Source organism: Archocentrus centrarchus, chromosome 24 (genome assembly GCF_007364275.1).
Source record: "Archocentrus centrarchus isolate MPI-CPG fArcCen1 chromosome 24, fArcCen1, whole genome shotgun sequence".
In the NCBI taxonomy this organism is placed as follows: Eukaryota; Metazoa; Chordata; class Actinopteri; order Cichliformes; family Cichlidae; genus Archocentrus; species Archocentrus centrarchus.
Window position 1 is genome coordinate 1,480,163 of NC_044369.1, and position 25,385 is coordinate 1,505,547.

Here is a 25,385-nt window from a genome sequence, read left to right on the forward strand (position 1 = left end):
GAGCCGCCGCAGCCAGGAGACATACAGCAGTCATTTATCAGAGATTACAATAATCCGGGAATAATCCTTTTAAGCATTTGTTTTCATAACCCTGAAGCACCGGGCGGCAGGGGCAAAGCTCGAGTTTCCCTAACATTTGATCTTCGAGGCCCCCTCAGAGTGAAAGCGGGATATTCCTCAGTGATCCGGGATTTCAGCACATATTACCTGAGCCGCCCGCTGCACACTCCTCCCCCCACAGCTCAGCTTAAGGCACAAAAGCTGCAGATTGTCTGCAAATACTTTTTTTACTGCAGTCTCTGAGGAAGTCATGAAATAAAGCAAGAGGACATGGAAAACAAACTTTTTCATTTCCCAGGACAACTTTCTTCCTTTGTGTGCTTCCTGGATATAAACACACCTCCCACTCCCGACACTTCCAGGTGATTGTGTTTCCCCGGCTTACAACAGAAGGACCTGAAATAAATTTGTTGCCTTTGTCCCGGCAACCTGTTTGTTTTTTGTTCAGCCAAAAAGGTTTAATTTTGCTATTTTTTAAAGTCTCCACAGTTTGACATCTGCTCAGCCTCGTGCCGACGTAAAGAAAGAGCAGAGCCGCCTAAAGCCGTGTTTCATTTATTCTGGAGACAAACATCACGAAATCAACATATCAGAGTTGTTACTTTGTATCTGTTGTTGTGCTGTTTTGTTCACTGTGTCAAACTCAGATCAGCGGCTTCCACAAAGCAGCACGAACTGATGAACAGCCCCTATGAGAGCGCTGCGCTGGGACTTCCCATGATGCACTGAGCATTTCCTGTGCTTATGTCACAGCTACATCCCTGACTTTGTATTTCATCTCCTGTAGGTTTTTCTCTCTTCTCTTCCTCCTCACCCTCCAGTCAGTCCTGCCTGCTCCTTTTCTTCTGCTGGAGGTCTCTTCCTGTTAAAAGGAAGTTCTTCCTCCCCACAGTCACCAGCTGCTGCTCACAGGGATCGCCTGATTCTTGTGGTTTTCTCCACTGATGTAGGCTCTTTACTTTCCTATATGAAGCATCTTGAGACGACTGCTAAACAAGACTTTCACTAACCAAAAGATGATTTGCCCTAAAAGTAACATCACCAAGTAAAGGCCTGGTATATTAATAAAGCTGAACTGAAGACACACATCATGGTTTAATGTAGAGAGAATGTATTTAATGTGTAGACGTGTTTTAGACTGTAAATTGTCTCACTGTGAGAGTATGCTGCACACAGACTTTATATAAAGGCTGTTCTGTACATTAAGGCTCGGCTCTCCTTCGGCTCATTTGATGGTTGTTGGTATTTAACTTTTCCTCTGGACTCATGCTGTTCCCCCAGAAAGCTGCACGCTTTAAATCTACAGTGTGTCACCAGGGAGAGCACTAAAGTAATCTCACGCTCCCATTTCAACCGCTGCTGCTTCAGCTGCACAGCTCCCACTTCAATTAAAAGCATATTTCGGCTTTTAGTTTTAAAGGTTGGGCTCAGCAGATCGGCGAGAAGGTCCCAGTTCTTCTAACTGTAACTACGACTGTAAACCTTCACGATAAAAAGACTGAAACAATCTTTTTAACCACCATCTTCAGCACAGCTTCAATATATTGTCCATGCTGTACTGAATGGCTGCAATAATTAATACCGATGCACTGCAGGGGAAGCCGTATACAGTAATGGAACACTTGTGCATAATTAATCAAAAGCCATAAGCAACACAAATGAGCTTTTCTTATTAATGCGGTGCGTTAAATGTCTTGTGCTGTTCGAAGCGCTCAGTCTGGCTACTAATTAAAATGTTTGCTGTTTATATATGAAGCATCTGAATATGAGGAGATCATATAAGCAGAGCTGGTTTGCACTGAGGAGTTTCAGGCTGGAAGCATTACACAACAGCACTAATGAATTATGGGAGAGGGTCGCTGTGAGGATTATCTGCTGCTCGGGCTCAGAGCAGGCCTTCATAATGAAGCACACACAATCAAAGCTGCAGTTCCTGCTTTAATGCATCTCTGAGGTTTAAGGTAGTGCGGCAAATATCCAACCAGCCAATCACATTGGACCGAGGCGGGCAGACGACCCGCTGGTGTTCAAACAGCATCAGAACGGGGAAGAAAGGCGGTCTGAGAGCCTTTAAACGTGGCGTGGTGGTCGGTGTCAGACGGGCTGGTCTCTGCTGATCTGCTGGGATTTCTCCCACACAGCCATCTCTGCGGTTTACAGAGGACGACAGAAAACCAGAGGTCAAAGGTCAGAGGAGAATGGTCAGACCACTTTGAACTGATTCACAGCCAACAGTAACTCAAATAAGGGCTCATTACAACCGAGGTATGCAGGAGAGCATCTCTGACACATCGAAGCAGCAGAAGACCGCACTCCTGTCAGCCAAGAACAGGAAACAGACTCACGGATTAGACAGAAGACCGAAACACTTTTCCTGGTCTGATGAGTCGATTTCTGCTGCAACATCGGGACGGCAGCTTTGGATGGCACGGCTCCATCCTGCTTTCAGGCTGCTGCTGGTGCGTGACGGTGTGGAGGAGATTTGTTTTTGGGCCCCTTAGCACCAACCGAGCATCATTCAAACACCACAGCCTCCCCGAGTGCTGTTGATGACCACGTCCATCCCTTCGTACCCATCTTCTGCCAGCAGGATAACGCACCACGTCCCAAAGCTCACATCATCTCAGACTGAACTCAAATGGCCTCCACAGTCAGAGATCTCCGCCCACTAAAGCACCTTTGGGAGATTCACATCAGCAGCTGTGAGAACCGTCTCCAGCAGCTTTGACGAAATGTGTTACGATTTTTTGGATAAAGATATTTTGCCTATTTTATTGAAACTATTGTGAATCTACAGCTGTCACGTCTTCCCTGGTTAGAGGCACCTGGTCTGAGATGTTTTCTTTTATGAAGCTGCTCATAATTCTTCACTAACGTGATAGAAATCCAAGCCTGTGTGAAAGTCCAGTTAGAGCAGATCAAGCTGAGCTGGTGGGAGGAACTTTTACTGCATCGGGACCGACGGTGATAAAAGGCCTCGAGCTAAAACAGCAGTTAGTTTATTTTTCCACTTTTCTCATGAAGAGTCTGTAATTACTGCGTGCTCAGTACACTCAAAACGACCGCCTGCTGCAGCTTCATGTCAGCGTTTCTGCTGCACGCCGAAGCCGAAGACACTCAGCGAAGACCTGGCTGACCCCCCCCCCTGTCATACTACACTTTTTCAACAGTTTTTCACACACTGAAAAATAAGTTCAACGTCGGCTCTTTATTTTTTTTTTTAGAAAAGCTCCTGCTGGACAAAGAGCATCAGAGATAAGAGAGGCTTTAAATGCCGTCCTGCTCAGACAGTGACTGTGAGGAGGAGGCGGGAGCTGGAAGGCATCACGGTCTGAATGAAACCGCTGAGTCAGGGTTCCCGAGGAGTTTGCAAAGCGAACGTTTCATTTCTTACAGCGCATTATAAGACTGAGAACCAAACTCTCACAAATTTACTGCAGCTACACAAGAATACACAGGGATATCTGCTGTATTAAAAAAGAAAAGGAGAAACCTCCATTTAATAACTGATTCCTGGAAAGTTTCAGAACATTAACTGTTGAGATTTAATATGAAAACCTTCTGTTTATGAGGGGCAGCCAATCAGAGGAAAGTTGACTTAAAGGGGGCGGAGCTAAAACACCTAATCTCAGAGGATGAAGCGAGGGGCTGCACCGAGGCCCGGGGTGATGTAAATTAGGATTATTCTGAACTTTGAATCATGCAGAGCTGCTCTAGTAAAGTCCAAGAACAGAAATATGAGGATCCTTTAATATTGTAATATCATAATAATGACAACAACACAGCACTTTATGAGGACTTTGAGGATGCAGCCTCACATTATGCAGAAATATTTCTAACTTTCTCCGATTATTGCGCGGCCCACGGTGCAGGAGCAGACTGTTTGGTGTACTGTACCTCGGGGCTCTTGCGGTTCTGCAGGATCTGTTTGTCTGTGTCTTTGGTAGCGAAGAAGCGAGTGCATCCTCTGTTCAGGTACTGCAAGGCAATGAGAAACAAGAAGGAGAAACATGAGCAAAACCAAAGTTTTCAGGCAGTTGACCTCAGGAGCACTTCATGGCGACAAAGCTGTCATTAAAAAAAGGTCATAATACAGAAATGTTTAAAAATGCAAACTGCAGCATTCCCACATCTCATTTATTCCTGTCCTTTTTCTCCTTACAGCACAAGCTAAAAAAACGTGTTGGCACCTACACCTGGCCATGGGCGGGACTACTGCAAAAACCCCGCAGGTTCATCTGCCATCACTTCCTTCTGCTACGACGCTCACACTCAGTCCTCAAACCTACGTTTGTGTAACTGTAACAAAGTCTCGGCTTCCAGGGACAAAATGTTTTCTGACTCACGCTCAGCAGACAAAGATGATCTTTGGAGTCAAGAGCCTTGATATCTACAAATACCAGATAAGGATCCAGAAACACTTTGAGGTATCAGGACATCAAACATTGAAGGCTTTTTATCCTGGAGGCTCAGAGCAGCTGGGATTTTATCTGCTGTCTTTAAGTTTGTTGTGTCAGCTTTAAAAATCCTGCAGAAAAAAAACTCGTTCTGATCGTTTTACTGTTTCCCTGCACTGCAAAAACACTCTGAGCACAAATTAAGTTCTTTATTACTGTTTTTAGCATATTAATAGAAATACAAAACCTCAATCAATATTTAACACATGAGGGTCTGAACCCAGTGAAGCCCCCGAGGTGATTTTATCATATCGTAATTCAATCAAACTTTACAACAGAAAATGTTTTTGCAGTCTTTGATGAGGCATTTACTATTATTTATTAAAGATTTAGCATTTCAATTCTCATAACTATGTGAGTGTGTGTGTGTGTGTGTGTGTGTGGCTCCTGCATGCTGGCTTCAGCTGTTCAGGATTCACCTCCATAACTGCGTTTGCTCTGAAAGCAGCTCCACTCGCCTGACCATCGCTTCTGCAGCAGTCCTAATGCTTCCTCTCAGCTGGCCCCGCCTCCCTCTCTCTGCAGAGAAACCAGATAATGACGACTCCGACGCTCACCTCCCAGGTGTCTCGGAGAGGGGGGGGGCGGATTCGAGCCGGGGCTTATCTCGTTTGGAGAGGCGAGCCCTCCTTCGGCCGAACAGATGAGCACAAACAAAACCGTTACCACAGGGAGGACCGCGCGCTCCGGCGGCCCTCTTTCCTGAAGGTTTCTCCAGATTTCATTCTGCCTCCCTCGCGTCCTTCTGTCCTCCTCCTACTTCCTCAGTTCCTTCCATCCTCGTCCCCGAATGTCTCCTTTTCATACGTTCATACTCGTCTTACTGCGTAATCGTATGGTTTTCCATTTGATTCCTTTTCTTCATTATTCTCTGTGTTTTCTTTTTTGTTCCTTATTTCCTTCCTCAGCTCCTTTCTTTTCTCCTCTATTTCTGTGGTTCCTTATGTCCTTCCTTCTTTCTACCCTCCATTTCTGTCTCCTTCCTTCTTCCCATTTTAAATTTTTCCTTCCTTTCCTTCTATCCTTCTTCGTTTCCTTCTCCATTCATTGTGTCCTTGTCCTTCCTTCTTTCCACCCTTCTATCTTCATTTCTTTTTAACCTCCATTTGTTTCCTTCTTTCCTTCCTTGTCTTGTGTTTCCTTACTTCCTCTTCTTTCCACCTTTTCTGCAATCCTTCCTTCTGCCCTTTCTCCTTCCAGTGTCCTTTCTTGGTGTTTCTTTCCGCCCCTCTTTTGTCACGCTAACAGAGGACATTAACTTCATTTTCTCTTTGGTATTTAATCCACTGAATGCACCTTTTCATACTCTTTTGGGTGATATCTGCACTTGAAAACCCTCAGCGAGCCTCCTCGGGCCTGCACACTAGTGGTGTGCGATACTGCAAGATTTGGTATCGATCCGATACCAAGTAAATACAGGACCAGTACTGCCGATACTGATACCGATACTTTTTAATAATTAGGAAGAATTTTGATAAAGTTTAAGTGTTTTGTGATTTTTTTCCCTTTGGATCCTTAATTAGTTAAAAACCAGGATAGAACTGGGCAAAGTTTATAGGCAAATAGAAAATACTTTTTCAAAATAAAAGTTTTTGTTCCGAAACATTAGACTAGTAACAAAACATACATTGTGATGCCTGGATTTTTTTCTTAAATAAAGTGTGCAAAGTGAGCACTCAAGGACAAATTAAAACTTTTTTTTCCAGGTAGGGCGTTCAGAAAGTATAATACAAAAATGTAATAAAAATTATATCCCTTCATTCACTAATTTTCTCTATTTTTTTCTTAAATAAACAAGCTGTACAAAATTATCACTCCACAATGTTATAAAACACTTACGCTTCCGGCCCCGCCCCCTACTCCCGGCCCTTTAAGTTGCTTTTTTGACATTTTGCTAGCTCCTCTTAGTTGGAGGGGAAAGCGAAATGTCAGAGGTCCACATTGTTGTGGCCAGAAGTGGCCCACGGGCCAGGAGTACCTACAAACTCCTTTTTTTCCCCAAGTAAAATATGTTACGTGTCATGTGATGGTATAACATCAAAACACTGCGGGGAGGGGAGGAGCAAAGTGTGCCTGCTCTGTGCTGTGACAGGAGCGGCACTGAAACAGACGGTCAGCTCACATCTTTGATGAAACCGCAGTGCTGCATACAGGAGAGCAACTGAAGCTAAAGTATCGATCTCATTACACCGGTATTGATCAATATCAATATCGACGTTGGTATCGATATTATCGCTATTTGGATCGATCCGCACACCACTACTACACACACACACACATCAGCTCTGCCTGAGCTCGGAGAGTTCGTCACGGCTGTCGAGCTCGATACTTGAGAACTGTGGGAAAACTGCAGCCATTAGAAGCTGCAGTAATAAAAGCTGGACACCGGCGGAGGCCGCGCTGACATCGGCACTTTGAGACCCGAAAAATGACGCAGGTTAGAATAAAATATTGAATTTAAGAGCTGCCAATAAAAGGACTACCTCTGAAAAAAGAAAGTACATCTTCTTCTCTTCCAAAATAAATAAGGATGAACATGAGTCAGCTCCTCTCATGTAAACCAAAAGAAAGCAAATCCCTCACCTACTTTTTTTTTTTTTTAAACTTGCTTTTGTTGTTATGATTCTTTTGCATATTTGGTGCTGAGAAATCACCTGTTTTCTGTACCTGTCAGCTCTTCCACAGATTCAGTGTTCAGGCCATAGGACAGAGGATCAACACTCGCCCTCCACGTTCATCTGAGCTGCAGTGGTAATCCAGCAGCTGTTATGGCTGCATTAGCCTCTGACTGCAGCCCTCGCTGTGGAGCTGCAGGTGAAAACGAACCTGATGGCAGACGCAGCCATCCGATCCCCCCTCTCTACGCTCTCCATCCACCGCTGACCTTTAATGAAGATGAGCTGACAAAGATGGACGCCGCTGCCCTCTGGGGTTCAAACAGAGGAAAAGCAGGCTGAACTTCTCTGGTTTAAAGGCTGTGATGTTTGATTTTTGTGAATATTTTTTGGATCTTTTGGATCCCTTCTAACAGACGTCCCAGGACCAAGTCACACCGAGACCAGACCACAGATCTGAAGCCGCCCTATTCTGCTTTCTCTTATTCTCTGTTATTAGTATACTGCCGCAGTGACAGCTGCTTATATTAAACACAATGTGTGTAACAAGTAAACCCTGGGAACCAAAAGGCTTCAGACTGCTTTAAACACTCTCAAATCTGTATGACATCACAGGGGATAACCTCTGTGTGAGGGGCAGCCAGTCAGAGGAGAGCTGGCTTAAAGGGGGAGGAGGTCTAATAAGACTTTTATTCTGAACGACGTCTTCACCTCTCGATGTTTGGGTTTGTCCTCGTGACAGAAACTCGGCCGAGGAGGGGCGAGTTGAGCCCGTTCTCTGGACTCGTCCCTCCAGACTGTAGCTACTCGGGCCGAGGTGGAGGGTTAGCCACCGTCAGCTGATGTTTCCTCCAGCTGTTTGAAATCCGCTCCGGTGCTGTGCGCACCGGTTTACGACCACCGAAATACAACGATCATTTTATCCACGGTTTCTCGTATTCTGGGCAGGAATTATGCAGAGAATGAATCCCAGAGGATTTTACTCACGTCTGCTGCTTAAACACACCGCTGACTCAAGACTTTTTAAATCTCATGGACTCGGCCCGTTAGAGGCCAAACACACAAACGTGAACACACTCGTGTTGCCTAGCAGCCGGCCTCTGTGCGACACTGAAATCTGTGATGTCACCGTTTCCGATCACATGCCTGCACTATCTGAGATTTCACTTTCGTGTGAGCCTGTTGAACCTGATCTCACAGGTCACCTCATGTCTCACTCTCGTGCTCCTCTCTCCGAGTCTCGAACCTGAAACCGAGTCCTGGTCGAACGGTGCCGCCCGAGCGCTCGGACAGGTGCGAAGAAAAGCCGAATGAGAGGAAAAAGATAAACTTCTCTGAGAGCAGCTGGGACTGTGTCTAACAGCTGTCACAGGCCTGTGTTATTAACTCCAATCCTCTCGTCTAAATCAATGTGTGAGAACTTGACTGAACTTCTTTGACAGGATTGCTGATATCAGGTCTCGTATTATCCCTCCTGTCTCTGACCCATCTGCTCTCACACCAACCTCTGCTGCTTCTGACCACTTCCAGTCTTTTTCACTGCCGAGTGAAGTACTCATCTCATCTACTGAAGGATGTTTTTGACCTTTTTAGATCGAGATGGCATTACTGAAGCATTTCAGTCTGAACGTGTGCTTTTAAAAGCTTTAGATGACCTCTTAACTACGACTGATTCTGCCATTTTAGTTCGATGAGACCTCAGCGCTGCCTTCGATAGATCGTGGTGTCCTCATCTCTCGGCTGGAGCACTTTGTTAAAATCAAAGGTTCTGCAGTGAATGCTTTAAATCTTATTTATCCAGCAGAGGTTTTACAGTTAGGCTGGAGGATGCACCCTCAAAAAGCCTGCTCTCATGTGGGGTTCCCCAGGGCTCCATTATTAGCCCAGTCCTTTTTTTTTTTTTTGGTTTATAAAACACGGCCTCTCTCGATGACTCGCAGATTTACCTGCCACTGAAGCGTAAATCGATGAGTCCTCTGAAGGCCTCACTGGATCATGTGGAGGATATTAAGTCGTGGATGGTTTTAAATGTTCTCAACTTAAATGAACAGAGGTCACTGTATTTGCTGCTCCTGACCTCTACGACCTCGGCCCCTTAAGGATTTATTTTTAAAAAAGCCTTTGAGTGATTTTTGACAAAAACGTTAAAGCTGTCGTTAAAACTATCTTCGTTCATCTCCGGCTGCTCGCAAAGGTGAAGCCATGTCTTTGCTTCAGAGACGGTGAGAGGGCCTTCACTTAGTCTCCACTGGACTACAGTCTTTATTCAGGTGTCAGTCACTGCTTCACCGACTGCAGCACAGTTATTAAACTGGCACTCGCAACTGAGACCAATTATCCCCCACATCAGCGTCCCTACAGACAGGTTTCAAACTGACTAAGATTTGAATATTTGTTTTTAAACTCATTGCATTTGGCGCCTTTTTTCATCTCTGATTTTTGAAGTTTGCACTTTCCTCCAGATCACAGTTGCTGCTCGCTGTCCTGAGGTCCGAAGCACTGACCGGGCCTCCAAAACGATGGCACAAACTGCTGATTTGATTCAGGTTCTCTCCTCATGGTTAAACACTTTATCTTATTTGATTATTTCAGACGTACAGCACTTTGGTGCTAAAGAAATAAACCCATTCAAATCCTTCAGGTTTGAGACAGAAATGTGTCAGTTCTCATTCTTTTTTTAAAACTAGCAACTGCAGCCAGAACAGTGCATGTGTTTCCTGTGATCTGCAGCACTGATCCATCTGGACTGCTTCGGTGCAAGAGGACCGCCTTCTTTTGACTATAATAAAAGGCACTCTTGTCCAGAAATTATGACCTGATTAATGGAAAAAAAAAACTGTTTTCTTTTCTACACACACACACACACACACACACACACACACACACACATACAGCCAATCGCTGCAGAAGAGAGGCTCGTGTTTTCCTGAGCATGCAGAAAGTCCTCACGTGCAGTTCCACTGGTGTCCACACGAGGCTCCAAAGGCGAGTGTGCGGCTCCACAAAAACAACACTGCGGCGTCCAAAAGCCGAACAGTGAGGCGGGAGAGTCGTGGGCTCCCTCCAGCTTTCATATAAAGATGATTTCTGCAGCACATGTGAGGAGTCTGGGTGCTGCATTAATATTTAGGGTAATTATGTGGACAAGAATGGCGATCTGTGGCTCAGGCTTTGATACACAGGCTGTGACTAAGAAGACCAAATCCATCCATCACGTCTGTGATCAGTCCCCCACCCACCATCCAGCCGTCCACCAGCCCCTGTTTGTCTGACCTGTGTGGGTTCATGAAGCATCAGGAGGATAAAAATCTTAATCTCTGTACCCTGAACGTGTCCGGAGAGCTGAGGTGAAACTTCTGCCGGATGTCGTCGGGCGCTCCGGCGCACAGCCGGTAGAAGATGTGGTAGTTCCTCTCCTCGGGGCCCTGTCTGCAGATCCTCGACTTCTCCAGCAGGTAGTGCGACACGAACCCGCCCACGACGGCGTTCTGGGGAGAAAGAGCGGGAAAAACAAAAGAAAAACATTTTAACATCTTCAATTCAGGATTTATGACATCTGTCAGCGCGTGTCATCCTCATATCCTGCTATTATAATAAATGACACAGTGAATTAAATGGAAATTAAACCTTAAATATCATGAATCTAGTTTATTCCATTAGTTTAAAGAAGAAAAATGCAGATAATAAGAGCTGGAAATAAAGGGAAAACATGATTTATAGAGCATATAAAGGACTGTAGAGATGAATGATCATAACTGCTGTAAGTGAGGCCTCATTACTGACTGCTCTGTGCGAGACGATGGAGTGTGAACTGTGTTCATTCATGAATGCAAACAAACAGATCAGGGTGGATCAGCGCCGCTATTAGGCTCTATTTTTAATTCATAACGTGTCTGCAGAGGCTCATCTGTGGCCTTATGAAACATAACCGAGAGCACCTTCTCATTGAAGTGGATCTCCACGAACTTCCCGAAGCGACTGCTGTTGTTGTTCCGGACAGTTTTCGCGTTTCCGAAGGCCTCCAGCAACGGGTTCGCTGCGGGATTCGCAGAGGAAAGAGTCGAGTTTAACCCGACGGTCCAACGGGAATTTGATAAGAAAAGAAGAAGCAGCCTTACCTTCAACGATCCTCTCGTCTATGTCCTGACCTGTTCCATACGAGGTTGTCAGGTATCTGCAAGCACAGCAGGTTTCCATCAAAGCGCCGTCCTAACACTGCAGTTCCTCTAACGTCCACTAGAGTCTGGCTCCAGCAGTGAGTCGGTTCCCATAAACTCCCAGGTGTCCAGCAGGACAGCAGGTGAGTTTTTAAGAACCGAGAACGAGGACTCTGCAGCTTCAGTTCATTTCCCCATTAATGCATTAATATTATCACTGTTATTACATTCATAATAAATTCATCTCCACAGATGACCGACATCCACAACAGAGCAGCCTGTGCCTGCACACATACAGCTTCATCATCCTCATCCTCAGAGAGGAAGCTGGAGGAGGAAATCCTGTTCGTTTGATTTTTCAATCAGAGCTTCGTGTGAGTGCGTTTGCAGAGATGTCGGTTTCTCTCCTGAATTTATTGATTTTTTTTTCCCCATCAGGCGTTTCTGTGAAAAACTGTGCAGGTGAGATATTTAACCCCTTTAAAAGTGGAACTATGGGCCTGAGGTCAAAAAGAGTTCAGCAAAGGTTAAAAATGTCCCGTTTTAGCTGCTCGGCTGATATCAGTTTCACTCCAACACCAGCTTTTTTCCCTAATCTTTCAGATGTGAAACGCTGATGAACTTCTTTGTTGTTAAAATCAGCTAATTGAATATTTTGTGTTGCGTCGACTGTGAGTCACATAAAAAGGTATTTCCATGTGACATACCTGGAAACTAAAAGGCATTTTCTGACCTTTTATGGACAAAACAATCAATTAATGATGAGAACAGATTAGACAGACTGTGTATAACAAGCTACCAGTAAAGGTCAGATTGAAATAATATCAAAACGTGTAAGGCTCATTATCTCCACATCGTTCCAGAGGAAAACGACACGTTGGCATGGTAACTGAAAGCCGTCTCCCTACCTGAGCACAAACTTGGTGTTTTCGGTCTTGCCGGCTCCAGACTCCCCTGAGACGATGATGGACTGGCTCATCTTCAGGACCTTCATGTCCCTGTACGCCTTATCAGCTGCAGAGCGACACAGACGGTGGGCGCGGTTAGAGCTGACCCCAATAATCAAGCAGATATTAAACTCAGACTTTTTTCCCTGCAATATCAAACCAATAAGTCAATCTGAGGCGATGGCAGCTTCAGGGGACTGTGGGAAATCTGAGCGCTGACTGCCACCTAGTGCACAGATTAAAAACTACAGCAGGAGGTGCATTAATTTTTGTTATGGTGATGTGGACAGAAACTGCAGCTTGCACAACAGAAATATTTGATAATTGATGGCAGTAATAATCTTATCCAGCGTACTCACGGCCCAGAAAGTGCAGAATAAAAATAAGTCTTATTTGGACTTTTTAAATCCTGATTTGATTTTTTACATGTGCAAAAACTGCTTAAAAAGTCTCAAATAAAGATGCTGGCCTCTAAACGGTCTTTAACTTTCTGGATTTCTAACCATACTGGAGCATGAATCTGAGAGTTGTAAACATTTTTAAGGTTTAATGAGCTCCGTAGAGATTAATGATGTCGATCTTTCCCCCCAACCTTCAGATCTCAGGAGTTAATGTTATACTTGTTCTTTCTGCAGCGTGAGGCCTCTGCAGTGAACTGATCCCTTACTGGGAGGCTGCTGTTCTGCACTGTGATGACTTTCCAAATAATACATGAAAAATGTCAGAAATGTGATCATGAGCACAGCAGGCCTCTTCATGAAACTACAGTCCAGCATATAAAAGTCATGATGAACTGAGCCCACAGACATGAGGGGGAACGTTAAAGCTTACTCACCAATGGCGTAGACGTGCGGCGGCAGCGTGCCCAGCGACCGGCCCCGGTACTTCTTGATGGTCTCCTGCGAGTAAAGCTTTGGGATGTCGTAATACGGGTTGACGGCGATCAGGATGTTGGCTACAAATGTCTGAAAGAAGACGAGGAATAAAAATCACACATCTCCTGCCTCCGGGTGGATTTTCTAGAAAGCAGCAAACTACTGAGAAAAAGTGAGAGGCCTTTACTCAACATCAGTCTGAGTAACACAGGCAGCTCATTACATCCAGAGCTGGAGCAGAGGCTCTGCTGCACTTCTGCACTGATTAATGTCTGCAAGCCAAACTCAATAGCAGCTGTTAATTGGAGCATTCAGGCTCAATAATTCATAAACCTCCTGAGTATCACATCATGTTCTTGGATCTGGGTTCCAGTTTATTTATTGGTCTAACAGAGCAGTCTTTGCTGTCCTTCACGGAGGTTATGATGATTAGATTTATGTTTATAATCACTGCAGAGATTTCTAAAGCTTTTATTTATCCTCATTAGATCAATAAAACCTGATTTATATTGGAAATCCTCCCTTTGAGCTACACGGTGCAGTTCCCTCCTCAGCCACTAGGTGTCAGTGTGCACTGAGGAGAACTCCACCAGACATCAGCTGGGAGCAGAACTCACACCTGTGTGCTCAGGTGTGAGCTCCTGTAATTCTGCCTTTGTGAGGGACCAAATCTGATTTCAGGCCTCTGGAGTGACGGCCGAATTCTTATAAATTAAAAATGCAAATAGAAATTTAAAAAATATATTTCTGTCACACTTTGATTAAAGTTTATAATCAGATTTAATAATTTTAATAGATTTATTTAGCTAGGTTTTTTTTTTATATTTATTTATTGATTTAAATTCTTATTTTGGCAGTTTCCAGCTTCCATACTTTTTCCTGTAGGGTTACACACTAACCTGCAAAGACTTTAACAGGAAATGATTTTTTTTCCTGTTCCTTTAATTTCTTTATTATTTTTATGAAGACAGAAGTTTGTCCAGTAAGAAAACCTGATGTTTTAGCTGAGGGTCAGGGTGGGGTTAGAGTCCACCTCCACATCAGTGAGGTGTGGAAACAGGACTGAGTGTGCTCCACCCAGAGGTGCTGCAGGTTAAAACGCACCTGAGTCCAGGAGCGAACACAGCACGGCGAGGGCGACGAGGACCTCGTAATCGTTTTTGATTCACAATATTTTACTGATAACACAAAGACCGGTTTACTTTGGCCACTTATTCAAAGACGCATCATTATAATGTGCTGCGTGTGTTTGTGTAAGCAGCCTTTCTTCCTCGTGTCTGTACTTACATAAATTTTGTCTTTGCTGTATCGCACACGGATGTTGTTGAGCAGAGTGGCTTCATTCAGGTACATCAAAGAGCCTGAGACACACAAACGGGACAAACGGTTACAGAACCAGGACAGAGCAGCAGATCCAGGCTCTCCTGAGTTTAACAGCATCCATCAGGTCACATGAAGCTGGTCATCACCTGTTAGACTTTATCGCTCTAGCACAGATTAATAGTAACTAATGATTAAATGCAGAGCGGGGTATAAACAGAGGGAAAAGAAACACTCGGTGCATCATGGGAACCCCCCCCGCAGTCTGAGACCGAGGTGCTCTGTTGGGGTGATATGGTACTATGAGGTCTTTGAGATAAGATGGGGCCTGATTATTCAGGACCTTCTATGTGAGGAGAAGGATTTAATTTCTATTCTGGATCTAACAGGGAGCCAATGAAAAGAAGCCAATATGGGATAAATCTGCTCCTGTCTGACCTCCTGCCTCCTCCTCAGCACAGCTTCCATTAAAAAAAAGACCATCTTATTGAAGTGAGGCAGACACCCACTTCTGGGAGGCTTGTTTTGAGTGGGCGATATCAAGACGGAGCCGCGCCCGGTGCATTCCCGGGACCAGACTGGAAGAGCGCCATATAAATAAAGTCTATTTAAAGCCGGGAAGGAAAGCTGGAAAAAGGGCCGCCTTGGTCTGTTAATGCACTTCTCAGCATCACTGCTGCTTTATTTAGACTCTCACAGATCTGACCAACATTTATACTGTGCATCCTGTTAAAGGTCAGTTCTGTAAGCATTTCAGAAGGTCAACCAGTAACAACTGCTAATCTATATTTCCCACTGATGGAAGACTTTAGACAGGATCTTCCAGGAATAATGACACTATTTTCCAGACAGCTGATTGGTCAGTAGGCGGAGTTTTTGTACTCCAGATGACGTTACCATGGTGATGTACCCTGCTAAAAGTTTTCAGGTGTATCCTGTAAAATTGTCTGTGTGGTTTTTATTTACGGCACTTGAGCAGAGAATACACAACGGCGTGTTCAGGCGCTGCAAAGGAAGGCCGAGGTTGGTGAGCTGAGCGATGCAGCAGGAGTACTCACAGTTATCCTCCACGTGCTTGTTGACGTCGTCCTCTGCAGGGAAGACTTGACTCACAGGAGCCAAGAACGTCTGAGAGAGAGAAGAAGAGAAATAAATGATCGGCTCACAGACCTGCTGAGGATGAAACTAACTTTCAGGTTAATTTATTTAAAATGAAATAAAGCCAGACAGAGAACACGATGATGCTGGGACAGCTTCATCAGGGTCAGGGGTCAGGGTCAGGTTATCCGCTCATTGCTTTCAAATCATCTCTCCAGCAGCAGGATGATGATGATCATCCACCGGCTGCTGCAGAGCCTGATGAATTATTTAGATGCAGGAGGTGACGGGAGGCTGGACGGGAACACTTCGATGACTGAGCTGCAGAGACCAGGTCCTCTCAGCAGGGAGACGCTTCTCTGCATTATTAACCGTCCACCCCGACCTTCGATCGGCCCGCAACAAATACAGCACCTACTCAGAAGTTTGAAACCACCGACTCAAGGACCCCGCAGCTGAGACCAAGAACCTGACGCGTGGTCTCTGGGTTCAACACGACCACTTCAGGCCTGGTGCCAGTTAAAAAGTGTGATTGGTTAGCTGCTGGCCTGTTTGAAGGGGTTCCCACCCATCAAACACCCTCACCTGCTCCGGTCCACCGCAGCACAACTAAACGAGCCAGAAGATGAAATGATGCTGTCTGTATGCAGATCAACTCTTACAGCCAATCATCTGCTTCCATTTGCACTCATGTCCTCCTTCACTACATCCATGAACCTCCTCTGAGGTCTTCCTCTTTTTAATAAATATATAGATAATATAAGAAAGACAAAATCATTTATGCCATATTTTATAGATTAAGCCAGCAAGATATGAAGTCATTAAATTGCCTTTTTTGTGGGTCTCTATCAGACAATCTCTCGGCACCCTCCCATTATCAGAATCCACACACACACAATTCTCACACTACATATCATTTCACTGCATCTGTCACCACAACCTGGCAACCCTCCCTGAGTCAGTGAGCGCGTGCAGACGGGGAGACCATTTAAGCTCCTCCCCATTTCATCTTTCCAGCTCTGTTAGTGAACAACGGGCTGTGAGCTGAGTTTTCTTCTGAGCACTAAAACACTCGTTTCTATTCAGCTGGCTGTGGCACGAGTGCACAGACACCAACAACACAGTTACACACTACAAAATGGGGTGAGAAAAAAAGCTTTTGCTTTACTGGGAAAAATGTGCAACAGCTCGACGTTCACACTTTCAAAAAGTTGAAGTAATTATTTTCTTCAGGGGAAAACAGACATTTGATGGTTCTGATGTTCTCAAATGTGAGACTTTAACTTGTTTTGGTTACAAGTTAGAAACTTTTTGACCTTCTGATTAGAAATACCCAACATATTTCCTGAGGTTATGTCTGCATTTCTAAAGTTCTTTCATGCTTTAGTCTTCAAATAATTACTGTAGCACTCAGCTGAGCGCTCAAACTGAACCTCACAGGTTCCCCTGCTTCATTGTTCACCTACAGTTCACTCTCACTCTAAAACCTCTGTGGCATTAGCGAGCTGAAACCGGCCATGCTGAACCAATACAGGAGGCTTTATGAGGACATGTGACCTCAGTGTTTCAGAGAGTGTGCGTTGTATTTGTGTGATCTTAAGGCTGATCGCTGCCAGCTCCTGAAGGCTCCAGCAGGCTCTTTTAATCGGGCCCTTTAACGAGGCGCCGCAGGCCTCGGCTCGAGCCAAAGGCTGCAGAGCCGAGGTGACGTACAGTCGATTCATTCGTTCCAGCGGTGGCATTTTCCACATTCTCAGCCCAAACTGGACGGATTCCACAGCACTGCTGCGCCGCGTGAGGAGAAAGGGGGAGGTGGCCGATAATCTGAGGAGAAAAAGCTCAGCGCGGTTCACCCCTTCATCACCACTGAGGTGGAAGCATTGTCCTGCAACCAGAAATAATGTCTTATATCACAGGCAGCTATGACTTCAGCGTTGTTACTGAACATTTCAGCCCTGCAGAGCTGCTTATCATCAGGGACACTCATCATTTACAATGCATTTCAAAGTCCTCAGGGTCAGAGTTTGATAAAGCCTCTGCAGGACGCTCCAGAGCCGGCCTGATTTACAGAGGCCCGACCCCCAACATCCCACTGCCAGACACAACGGGACACTCCCAGGGGTCCTGTGAGCTCCCTCTTCTGCACAGGATCAGGTCATCAGAGTTACCAGCACGCTAACAGCACCCCAAATAAGAGCCCACCTGAATGCTTCACAGAGCTCAAGCAGCACGCACATCAACTGTTCAGAGAAGACTGCGTGAATCTGGATTTTATGGTCGAAGTGCTGCAAAGAAGCTGCTTCTAAGGAAGAACAACAAGAGGAAGACCGGCTCGGGCCAAGGAACACAAGGAACGGACATCAGTCCAGAGGAAATCTGTCCTTCGGTCTGATGAGTCCAAATTTGAGATCTTTGGTTCCAAACACCACGTCTTTGAGGAAAAGGTGAGCAGATGGTTCCCACGTGGAGGAGGAAGTGTGATGGTGTGGTATAAACCCAGCTGAGATGAGCTGGGATGACCTGGACTGCAGAGTGAAGGCAAAGCAGCCAATAAGTGCTCAGCACCTCTGAGAGCTCCTTCCAGACTGTTGGAGAACCGTTTCAGGAGATGACCTCATGGAGCCGAGTGAGGGTTCAAAGCTGTGATCAAAGCAAAAGTTCCTACTGTGAAGAATCTGAAACATATTTTGGTTTGTTTAATGTGTTTAAGTTGACTACATGATTCCTCATGTGTTCCTTCATCATCTGGACGACTTCAGGGTTAATTTACAATGTAGGACAAAATAAAAACCTTCGATGAGTCCAAACCTTTGACTGCTGCTGTGAATATAATTTAACTGGATTATATCAGTTTTAATATCGTGGCTGATCAGACAGATGAGATATTAAGGTGCGGTCAGACAACATAACTGGTTCTATAAACTGACTCATGGTTCACGGTACAAATAAAGCTAGTCCATTTCCTGCTTCAGTCTTTATGCTAATCTATGCTAACAGCCTCCTGACAGTAAATCCACACACACCATCTACACGTAATCATCTCATTTAATTCTTGGCAAGAAAGTTTATATTAAAAACCAATTTTAGCCCACAGCACTAAGTTTAATATCCAGCACAGTGTGGGAAAGCTATGAGAGTGTCAGAGAACTGAGGTTACAAACTAAGTAACTGCAAAACTGTTTCTTTAAATATCTTCATCTCCTTCGTTAATGACCTTCAAACTCCGTTTTTTCCCCATCGGCAGCTCAAACTGAGGACACCCTCTGGGAAAGGCAGGCAGTCCAGGACAAAGACTGGGCCTTTGTGATTGATAGTATGACAGGTCTCTTTTCTGACGTCCATCTCAGGAGGTCTGCCAGCGAGTGAGCACATCGTCAGACACTGGCACAAACTGGCTGCAGCAGGACAGACCGGACATTGTTCTGATCCGGACCGTTACGGCCTCGGCTGCAGCCCGGAAACTCACTGTGACAGCAGATCTGAGGAGCACGAGCCCCTGTGCTTCTATTGTTGGAGCATTACTGTAAAATACTGTTTTCTGTGGTGCAAACGGAGAGAGAGCATTTTTATTCTGGACCCTTCCTACCAGGAAACCGTATGAAGCAGGCTTTGTGCTACCGATACCAATAAAAATGATTTACGGTGTTTAAGCTGGGGGTCATAGCTGGTTTATCAGCTTATGTGAGACAAAACTCAGGGCAGCAGGGTCTCTCCTTATGACCAACTGAATCCATGCTTTCTATTATCTAAACCACACGGACCCAGGGTGGACCCAGAGCTTCCATAAGAAATCCACCTGAGAAGGCTGTCAGCGCTGAGACGACCGACAACTGGAAACACTAAATGATAAACTGACATTTGACTCAAACTCAGCGTATCGTCTCATTTTTCAAAGGGTTCAAAGGGCGTGTGAGCCCGTGACCACATCTGCTATAGAAGGAATTCATGTTTAACAGAGGAGTCCAAAAACCCCACAAATGCACAGACACTTCCTGACACGGTCTCACACTGATATCCAAAACTCCCCTGCAGTGCTACAACAACACAGCAGCACAAGTTAGCACACCCTGGTCAGGACACGTCCAGCAGTCTGGATTAAATATGGTGAATGTCTACTCCAAGCCTAAATTAAACCCCACCTACAACAGACCTGTTAAAGATCCCAGTCCTTGGGGTGAAGGCCAACATGTCTTTGCATCTATATACAGGAAAAACCCTGATATGGTGCCTCATATAATAATTTTAGAATCAACACAAAAACTGAATTAACTATAGCTGATTTCCTGCACTTCAATAAAGACTAGACAGGAGGGCGTTATGATGCATTCACCCCCAACTCTAACCCACGTTACATGCAGATTCAATCATATTACATGAATGGATGAATTTGCTTCTCGTGTCTGGCTCAGATCAGACTAGATGGCGTCCAATCCATTGTATTGATGATGCTAACGCTCTGAGGTCTCTGATGACCCCAATCCTGTGTTACGAAGAACAGCACAAATAAAGTTTTTGATGTGTGTCAGTCAGAATAATTATTTTGTCTCATTTCCAAGACTTGGGAGAAGAACTTTTAAGAAACTAAAACCACATAATCTGGTGGCGTAGGGGTGGGGTTAGGGTCATCACAGATGATGATTTAACAGACATCCACACAGGAAGTAGCTAGCAGCTCTGCGGCAACCATAGAAAGTTGATCCAACTCAGTGACTTTAAGCAGCAACGAATGAAACAAGTGCAGTGGGCGGAGCTAAAGTTTCCTCAAATTAAAGGAAGACACTGAGGCAGCACTGATGGACCAATGAGGGCGGTAAATATATGATAAGATGCAGGTGAGCTGCAAAGACACACAAATCATTTCCTGTGTGGACGTCCTTTGAGACCTCACAGGGCTTAATTAGACCCTCTTTCAATCACACAGTAAGTTTACCCATTTGATACCAATATCATGAAAAACGAAGCACACCAAGAGTACACAAAAAGTCAGGCATGAAGGTATTTTGTGTCTGAGGCAGATGATCTGAAAACCAGAATGTCACAAAGGAGGAAATACTCTACTTATCCAAGCAGCTCAAAGCGGCTTTACAGGTTTAATGTAAGGGTCAAAGTCAGTCGTTAACCTTCGGTCAACAACATGTCACAACATTCACACCCTGAAATGCTACCCCAGCGTGCAACAGCTGCACACAGCGTCCACAGAGGTTAGGCGAACATAGAGACGGCTCATAACAAACTTAGTTCTGCTCAAAACATCAGATGCTAACATCATTAAGGTTTTAGATTTCTTCTTATTTCTTCGACATGTATGTGTATGAGAGGCAACTTGTGATGCACATCGGAAAAAAAGCTCTTTATTAATGTGATCCATGACGCGCTCTGTGCACAGAAGTGTAATGCTGCAGGTTTTATGATGCAGGTCCGATGATGCAGGTGCACAGTTTAGCTGTAGCAGCTTTTCTTAAGCTTATGTGACAGCAGCAAGTCTGCAAACAGTAGCCAGCTATAACTGAACACATGATCAGATATTAGACCGACCTGATAAATAGATAATAAAGCCATCTGTCTATGAGCTTCAGCTTCGTCTCTGCTGTGAGATCAGCTTCATCAGCTTCACTGCTCACATCTCACGTCTCTACCTGTGTCTCTGTCTGCCGCTCCCTTAATAATAACAACACAGCTATTAATACATTTGTTCAAATTAATGTTTTTGTTTCTTTAAATGACAATCACTTTTGCACTCAAGATCCTGCAAATATTTCAAAATAAAAGCCTTGCAACAGAGTGAAGGGTTTCTGTGCACTGAAACTCTAGAGGGCTTTTAATTTTGAAAGGATGCAGGAAATGTTGACCTGGTATCAACCGTGTAAAGCAGCGTCTTTAACAGAGCAGAAGAGGATAAAAATACTGATTATCTAATAAGAAAAGGTCATTTATGGTCAGTGCTGTTTTACATTCACTTCAGACCAGAGAAAATAATACTGAGTCTGTGCTGTCTGAAGGCAGCAGCAGGAACTGCAACATTTAAGGTGGACTGATTCCTCACATCAGCTGTGACTCAGTGAACACTTTAAAAATCACTTTCAGCTCTGAGCATTCAGTGAGCCTCATTCTGGTGCACTCATTTTATCATGACTAATATGCACAACTGATCGTCTCAACTTCCCAGAGTTCTTTGCTCCATAAAACTCAGTCAGTGTTGTAATTTTCCCTCCATAATGGAGATCGTTTCAAACTTTACAAAACCGGGTGTGACATTTATGTGGAATATCTCTCTGAATGCCAGCAGGTCCTGTTAAGTTTTTATGCTGTCATTTGTAGTGCAAATGTGCAAAGACCAGAGCTGCAGTAAAAGGTGGGGTAAATATTTCTGCACAGAAATGGTGAGGAGGGCGATAAAAACCATAAAACTGGCTGCGTGAGCGCTGAATGACGGCTGTAAAATTGCTGCAACTCATTCCAGGAAATGTTCGGGACGCCAGTTAAGCAAACCTTTTCTAATCTGTGACCCTCTCACTCAGACCAATATATGATGATGATGATGTAAAAACACAGGACTGACACAGTTTTCCTGTCCATGAGTCACACAGGTGTGGAAACACACCTTTCCATTACTGAGTGACAATCCTGTGTTTTACAGCAAACATGATAAGTGAGGAACAGTGTCGCTGCTGAGGCCTTTCTGGGGCTTTTCTTCACAGAAACCAACTCTCAGTGACATTAAAAGCTTTGCTGAAGGCGATACACCTGACAGTGAATTAATAGAGATTAGAGGGGATGTGAAAGAAAGGCCGTTTGTCTTGATGTGGAGAGCCACTTCACTTCTGATTAATCAGCACTCGAGCACATTAGACCTGCAGGCTGCAAACTGCAGGGCCCGGAGGCGACTCGCTGAGTGAACGATGCTTTATTGCTTCCAGAAAGGTGGCCTCATCCCCATGAACTAAGTGGCACATTAAATCATTAAGCAGGTGAGGACACGTAGTAGAAAGGCTTGGCAGGAAACAGAGAGGCATCCAGGAAGTGAGCTGATCGATTCAAAGCCTTTTACGCTCCACGTATTCCTCATCAAAAAGACCAAAAAGCTGAGCTGGACGTGATGACGCTGCCAGTCTCAGATACTAAGTTAGAGCTAGCTGACTAACAGCCTCATGTTAGCTGTTGGTGATGAAACTGTTGGTTTTGTGTTATTAATATAATACTGAGTTAAAGAGGAGCAGAACATCCAACCCGAGTCCTCCACACAGAAATCAAACTCTCAGCTCTGACAGATGTAAATAACTCTGTAAACTACTTCATAACTAGTCCAGCAGAGCCGGTAAACCCCGGAGCTCGCTCACCTTTCCCCGCTGTTTGAGGGGCTCGATGGTGAGGCTGTCGGCTCCGATGTCCACGATGGTTCCCAGCTGGAACCCGTCCGTTGGGTGTGGCGCCCACACCGGCTTCCCGTCCTCCATCGCGCCGCTCCGAAGGCTCTGGAAAACATGACACACAAAAACACGACAGTCAGCAGCGCGCTCTCTCTCAGGCTGTAATACACAAAGATTTGGTTTGCTGCAGCTCAGATCCTCGTATTCCTGACTCCTACATACAAATCCCCCCAGGAACAAACAGCCAATCAAATCATTCTGACAGGATGCTGCAATCAAGCCTGAACTGTAAACGTGGAGGGAAGAGATCGTGAACTCGGTCACACTGGATCTCACAGTGGGAAGATATTCTTTAAATCTTTGAGTGGATAATTCGGTCACGGGCACTATAAAAAAATAAAAACATCAAGACAGGAAACGAGGCCACGATTTTGTCGGCTCATCGCTGATGAAGGACATTTTTATCAGGCATTTTTATTATGCTTAAGTTCAATATTATAAGCCAGATGTGCAGAAGAGTTTTTAAATACAATGATGAGATCAGAAGTTGACAAACTGTCTCTTTGTGACTTCAGTTCAGCCAACATTAAATATTCATCAAACTATGGACTGAAAACACAGACGGCACCGACCCCTGAGCTCTCCGGGCCTCCGTGGCAGCTGGCAAACCAACTGCAGCGTTACTGAGTCAAAGCAGCAGCCAATCGCGTTACAGCAGCGATACGGGAACAGAACCAGGGTCACCCCCACGCGGGACGCTGACCCCGATACTCACACGGGGCGGGGAAACAAGCGAGGCGGGGTCAGGTACTGCTGCCTCACAGTGAGACAATCACAGGGTGACGGATCAGGACCGTTCAGCTTCCAGTGTTGCAGATTATTACAGCTAACCTAAACTAAGTGACATTAAATATAGAGTATTTAAGGAGATGAGCAAAGATGGAAAAAAGTGTTTGTTATTCTTTTTTTTGGCCTTTCACGGCTCTGTTTGATAGTTGCAGTGGAGACAGACAGGAAATCGGGAGGAGAGAACCGGGGGGAGCCATGCAGAAAATGGCGACAGGCCGGGACTCGAACCTGCGCCGCCCACACCGCCACGCGGTATATGTATATGGTCTCTATTGTTTCTATGAGCACAAGCAGCCGGAGGCAGAGCGCACCACAACCTGCCACCAGAAACCCGGAAAACCGGCGGTCACATCCCGAGGACCGGAGCGTGGTTATAAGCACACAGAACAGACTTCCAGCTTCCGATCATCGTTTTTCTATCTGGGAAGGAATCAAAGTAGAAAATAAATAAAATGTTGTAAACCTGATTTATAGGTTTGCTACAATAAAGGGCTGGAAGTGTTGGGGGTGCACGATTACAGACACTATCCCAGCTTCATCTTCTCCTCTGTCACACCAACTCTCTGCATGTCCTCCATCACTACATCCACAAACCTCCTCTGAGGTCTTCCTCTTCTCCTCCTGCCTGGCAGCTCCACCTTCATCCCTCCTCTGCACATGTCCAAACCATCTCAGCCTGAGCCGTCCCTCTGATACACTCATTTCTGTCCATCCTGCTCACTCCCAATGAAAATCTGAGCATCTCCAGCTCAGCTTCCTGTGCTTTCGTTAGTGCCACAGCCTCCAAACCACACATCGCAGCAGGTCTCACATTAGCTGGGGGAAACTCCAACCTGCCTCAGTCTATGAACCAGAAGATAATCACTAACCTTTGTGCAGCAGAGCAAAGCAAAAATTTCTGCTCTCCTATTTCTATGTTAGCTTTAATCAGAAACCAGGTTATAAACACTGCTAAAGAATCATGAAGCTAACTTTAACAGTTAAAATGAGCCTTTAAAGGACAAGAAGCTCCTAAATCAGTGAAAGTCCTGCCGTGGGAACACGGAGATCATCTTGGAAGCTCTGAAGTGAAAGCTTGTGTTTCAGTGGAGGATGACTAAGCATCCTCCCAAAGCCAAAGAAGCGCCATCGAGGAGCATCACGACCCCGCTAAGAGGGGTCGGGGTCACCGAGCAGCGACTCGGCTGCCAATAAGAACCGAGACACTGAGCCAGCTCGTTTCCATCCACACAGCTGCGGCCGACGTGGAGAGCTTCCCATCATTCAGCAGCTCCCCGCACACACGGTGGCTTCCCGCCAAACTGCAATAACAGCGCAGGCTTTTCTGTGGGAACTTAAAATAATTACCCCACACTGTCTGAGTGCCGCGCTAAGAGGCCATCAGAACCAATTAGGGATATTAAACCATCACCGTCTGCGTACAATGAGCCTCTTTTATTAGAGCAGCCTGGAAACTGCTGTAACCGGAGACCAACAGGTGCGATCCCCTCAGGTGTTCATCGTGATGAGAGTCAGCGGTTTGAACGCACATGTGCACAAGGAAGTAACAAACCTGATCACAGTGCGTCCTGAAGCAGCACGCTCACTGAAAGGTCACAAGGTCAAACTGAGCAGCAGGAAGAAGCCATGTTCATTACTGT

At 45.2% G+C, this 25,385-nt stretch overlaps 1 protein-coding gene across 5 annotated transcripts in view; it reads right to left on the reverse strand.

The window, feature by feature from the left end:
- The window catches only part of myo6a (myosin VIa), a 150,240-nt gene that overhangs the window by 97,500 nt on the left and 27,355 nt on the right, over positions 1-25,385 (reverse strand). For all 5 annotated transcript variants that reach the window (XM_030721419.1, XM_030721418.1, XM_030721417.1 and 2 more), the window contains exons 2-10: positions 22,867-23,001; positions 15,490-15,559; positions 14,399-14,472; positions 13,072-13,201; positions 12,198-12,303; positions 11,251-11,306; positions 11,071-11,168; positions 10,456-10,620; positions 3,958-4,038 (exon numbers count right to left, since the gene is read on the reverse strand). In XM_030721419.1, the coding sequence (XP_030577279.1) occupies positions 3,958-4,038; positions 10,456-10,620; positions 11,071-11,168; positions 11,251-11,306; positions 12,198-12,303; positions 13,072-13,201; positions 14,399-14,472; positions 15,490-15,559; positions 22,867-22,983 (897 nt within the window). In that variant the 5' untranslated portion in view covers positions 22,984-23,001. The remainder of the gene's footprint in view (positions 1-3,957; positions 4,039-10,455; positions 10,621-11,070; positions 11,169-11,250; positions 11,307-12,197; positions 12,304-13,071; positions 13,202-14,398; positions 14,473-15,489; positions 15,560-22,866; positions 23,002-25,385) is intronic.